At 44.5% G+C, this 4,691-nt stretch overlaps 1 protein-coding gene across 1 annotated transcript; it reads left to right on the top strand.

Annotated features, from left to right (window-relative positions):
- Positions 1-2,120: 2,120 nt before the first annotated feature.
- Positions 2,121-4,418, top strand: LOC132892519 (uncharacterized). Its single transcript, XM_060930797.1, has 5 exons — positions 2,121-2,742; positions 2,842-3,174; positions 3,295-3,714; positions 3,809-3,965; positions 4,077-4,418. The coding sequence occupies exons 2-5, from the start codon at positions 2,953-2,955 to the stop codon at positions 4,211-4,213; spliced, it is 936 nt and encodes a 311-aa protein (XP_060786780.1). The 5' UTR covers positions 2,121-2,742; positions 2,842-2,952; the 3' UTR covers positions 4,214-4,418.
- Positions 4,419-4,691: the final 273 nt, after the last annotated feature.

Raw genomic sequence — 4,691 nt, forward strand, 5'->3', positions numbered from 1 at the left:
CTGAGGCACGTACCCTTGTTGTACAGGCGGGTTTGTCATTCTTGGGCCTGCCGCAAATTCTCCTGGGTTAGGTGGGCGAGTGTGTGGAGTTTTGCGCACAGGTCAATAACATATTGGATTTCATTTTTACTTTGTGAAGGTCTCTCCTCCCAGTTTTCCTGCAGCACATCTAGAATGCCGCGCGGCTTACGCCCCTATAACAATTCAAATGGGGAGAACCCCGTGGAGGCTTGTGGGACCTCTTGCACTGAAAACAACAAGGGTTTGAGCCACTTATCCCAATTACGTGCGTCCTCACTTACGAATTTTTTAATTATATTTTTGAGGGTGTGATTGAACCGTTCAACTAAACCGTCCGTTTGTGGGTGATACAAGCTGGTGCGGATCGGCTTAATACCCAACAACCCATACAGTTCGTTCAGTGTACGTGACATAAACAAGGTGCCTTGGTCAGTCAGAATCTCTTTCGGGATTCCAACTCGGGAGATGACGCAGAAGAGCGCATCTGCAATACTGCATGCTGAGATATTGCAAAGAGGCACTGCTTCCGGGTATCGCGTTGCATAGTCCACCAGAACTAATATAAAACGGTACCCTCGTGCTGACCGATCTAATGGCCCGACGAGATCCATCCCAATTCTTTCGAACGGGGTCTCGATTAATGGTAGAGGGCGCAAAGGCGCTTTTGGGATGGCCGCTGGATTTACTAGCTGGCATTCGTGGCACGCCGTACACCACCTACGGACATCGCCGCAAATCCCTGGCTAATAGAACCGGGCCATTATTCAGGCTAGTGTCTTATCCTGCCCTAAGTGTCCAGCCATGGGATTAAAGTGAGCCACCTGGAATACCAATTCCCAGCGGCTTATCAGAATCAAAAGCTGCATGACTCGCTCTTTAGTTTGAGTGTCCTGCGTCACTCGGTATAATCTATTGTGGCAGTTCTTGTGTATGGGTGGAGCACAGAAGACGGCAGGACAGAGCTCAGGTTGATAAACCGTTTTATTGTCACACTTTTCAGTCGTAACTTAGTTCGAAAACACAGACAGACACACACTCAACCGGCGTCTGGTTTGGGGATGCTCCTCTGCTCTCCCTCTTTAAAATAGGGTGCGGTCACTGGGAAGACACACACACACAAACACAGGTTAATTGATGTCAGTTGTAGTGATTCTGCCACTTACCTTCCCTGACTCCGCCCTCCTGTCACAGACCGGCGCTTGACCACGCCCCCGCTGCCACATACCCCCACTGCCCGACTCAGGCTGGGCGGCCGTCCGGCCTGCAGCCGACTCCCCCCGCTTGATGCCTGGAAACGCTTCTTCGTCAACCGGGATGGAGATTTCAATTCTGATTCTGAAGACGAGGGCACCGACAATGAAGAAGACTGCATTACATTGGACAACATCCCCTCTCTACAGCTGGCCATAGCAGAAGATGAAGACAAGGAAGAATCTGTCGGCTTTGCAGCAGAGGAGTTGGATGTAAAGATAGCAGATGCAATATCTACAGTAACCTTAGGGGATAAAGACACTGAAATGGAGAAAATCCGAAGGTTTGACTGTAAATGCTACAGAAGACAGAAAGAAAACTCTCTCCTTGGGACACATTCGTGTAGCCAGAAACTTCCTCCAGAGCTTGTGTAACGAATGCAATTGGATTCTCTAGCTGCAGAAAGAGAGTGGCAGGATATGCACATCATTGGACACCTCGAAGCAAACAAACGCACGGTAGTTACATCGGAGATGACCATTCGTAGCAAAAAAAAAACCCAACCAAAAGGAAGTGTGCTAGGACTACATATTCCATCGGAGGCATTGAAATGTGCAAGGCAATGTTTCTCTTTCTGATGGGGTAAGTTTATTAATCTAAGGTTGTGTGGTTATTTTTGCATGCAACGGAGAATGTTGTGGTTTGGTTACATGAAACTAGCATTGTGTTAGTTGTGTTATCATCGTGCTATCCTTCTTATGGTGTGAGTAATTTTTTAACCACAAAATGTTAAAGTATACTTTAGGACTTATTTTTGTACTTCATGATTGTTTTGGGCATACTTTGCATGGAAGGAAGATTGACGTTGGCAATGGGCTTTTGTTTGTAAGCAACTAGCATTATGCTAGCCAAAACCTGTAGGCCTGTAATACATGACCATGTCTTTCTTTCTTATGCTGTAAGGAATGTCTTACATGGGACTCTGTGTATGCAATTAGCAAAACTTTACTAACTAGCCGAAATCTCAGAGATATGTACCAAGTACCAGTCAATAGAAGGAATTCAAGCATTATTCAAATTAATCTGGCTGTATACAGTAGGTGTCAAAGCTTTGTCCTCCAGTACACAAGGTGCTAAAGTGCAAAACGGTGACTTTTGTCTACGTGATTTGTCTACGTAGACATGACTACATCCAAAGTCAGTTGACTAACATTGTGAAATTTCTCGTTTTGTCTTTTTTCAGAATTGGCAAAGACACCTTAGCTGACATCGTCAAACACTTTGAAGAGAATGGGGCAACACCACTATTAAGGAAGAGGAAGAAGCAACAGCCACAGCCACCAGCTAGAATCATCAGCCATGAACACATAATCAGAGTTGTGGAATTTATAAAGAATTATGCAGAAGACCATGCCATCATGCTGCCTGGCCGACATCCTGGGCATAGAGACTGGCATGTGAAATTGTTGCCAACCCATGTGTCCAAGGCCTCGGTGTGGCGTCTCTATGTGAAATCTGCTAAGGAGCTTGGTAAGTGTAAAAAATGATTTAGAACTGAGATCTTGTAATGTGAAGCACTTTAAGCAATTAAAGTTTAATTAACCATAAGGAATATCTGTTTTATTTTAGGTGAGCGTGCAGTATGTAAATCAAGCTTCAGACAACTGTGGAAGCAGCTTCTACCTCACATTAGAAGTTGCAGGCCACGCACAGATCTGTGCTGGCAATGCCAGAGCAACAATGAGCTGCTGCTGCGAAGTGCAAACCTTCCAGAAGATAAAAAGTCTGAAGCAGTCAAGAAGCAGCATGATCATCTTGCACTTGTGCAGAAAGAGCGGGCGGTGTACAACAACATGGCTGCTGCCTGCAAAAAGACGTGTTGATTCCAAGCTGTCTTTTGGACCCTCTCTACCAGCAAGCAAGATGATCAGAATGCATTACAGCTTTGATTTTGCACAGCAGGTATTATTTAACAGACCTTTGCTTCAAACCAAAATCACCCTTCAAGGTACATTTAATAAATTACAGTGAAGTAATCATTTAATCTGATCCCTTGTCCATCTCTCCCTCTGTCTTCTTTAGTTACACTTTCCTTCAAACCCTCTTCAGCCTGGGCCGATGTATTTCTTGACTCCACGGAAATGTGGCCTGTTTGGTGTCTCTTGTGAAGGGCTGCAAAAACAAGTGAATTACCTGATTGATGAAGGCATGACATCAAGTAAGGGCAGCAATGAGGTCATTAGCTACATGCACCATTTCTTCAGCAACTTCGGAGTTGGAGAAACAGATGTCAACCTTCATTGTGACAACTGGAGTGGGCAGAATAAGAATAACTTCATGCTCTGGTACGCTGCCTGGCGGGTTGGACACAAGCTTCACAACACAATTGGCATCCACTTCCTTATTGCTGGACACACCACATTTTCTCCTGACTGTGGCTTTGGACTAATCAAGCAAGCTTATATGAAGACCAGAGTCAACACTTTGGCAGACATAGCTAAGGTACTTCAACATTCTGCTTCTCTTCCACAACATTTTCTGTTCTGCTTCAATTAGACATTTAACTTATTTCTTCTTCTGCTCTTTTTGGCTTCAGGTAGTGGAAAAGAGCTCTCCTGTGAGTAGCCACAATAGTCCACAGCTTGTTGGAATGGCAGATGGCAGAGTGTTAGTGAAGATCTTTGACTGGCAGAAGCATCTGAGTCACCCTACTTCAGAAGACTCCCACGCATCAAGACTTATCAGCACTTCAGGTATATTGAAACTTTCACATTCTGTACACACAAAGCAAAATTTAATGAATGATGTTTACAAGAAACTGGTTAGCCACATCTAAAATGTCGTACGTGCTTATTCTGTCACAGCTTTGATGCCCAGAGACCAGGTGTGGTGCTTGCGAGAACTCACTGGGATGCAGAACCCTCCGAGTATCAGCTGCTGCACAATCCAGGGATACTGCCCCCAACTGACAGTCTGCCTGTCCTCACCCCACCTTGACTGAACATTGATAGGCAGACCTATCTTTATGAGAAAATCAGGCCTTTCTGTGCTGAAGAGGCAAGAGACATCACATGCCCAGTGCCCAAAGTCACAGCACAGAAGACTGCGCAGAAGAATCCACAGAAGAGGATGCGGACGTGATATCACCAAAATCCTTCAAAATACAATATGATACAATACTCTTATCCTTTGTATTATGTTTTTTTTAATAAAAGCATTTCCATTTAAACTAAGTACCCTCTAATTCTGATCAGTGTATAGTTATGGTACAGGGGTGGGAAGGTAAAGGGTAGATTGCAAATACCATCTCAAGTTCTAAAGACAGTGAAATGCATTCATGACCAATCTTAATTGTTGAACTAAACTGTTCACACATGCGTCCCACATGCCTTCTCAATAGCTTTGGCTCATTTGCATTCACTTAGTGCATTTATGAAAATGCACTAAGGATGGTTCAGCAAAACACCATGGATCACTTG

Source organism: Neoarius graeffei, chromosome 10 (genome assembly GCF_027579695.1).
Source record: "Neoarius graeffei isolate fNeoGra1 chromosome 10, fNeoGra1.pri, whole genome shotgun sequence".
NCBI lineage: Eukaryota > Metazoa > Chordata > Actinopteri > Siluriformes > Ariidae > Neoarius > Neoarius graeffei.

Excerpts from the sequence above, each read along its gene's own strand:
- LOC132892519 (XM_060930797.1), top strand. The coding sequence starts at position 2,953 with ATGAGCTGCTGCTGCGAAGTGCAAACCTTCCAGAAGATAAAAAGTCTG. Across the intron at positions 3,175-3,294 it reads GCTTTGATTTTGCACAGCAG|TTACACTTTCCTTCAAACCC; the intron begins GTATTATTTAAC and ends TGTCTTCTTTAG. Across the intron at positions 3,715-3,808 it reads CTTTGGCAGACATAGCTAAG|GTAGTGGAAAAGAGCTCTCC; the intron begins GTACTTCAACAT and ends TTTTGGCTTCAG.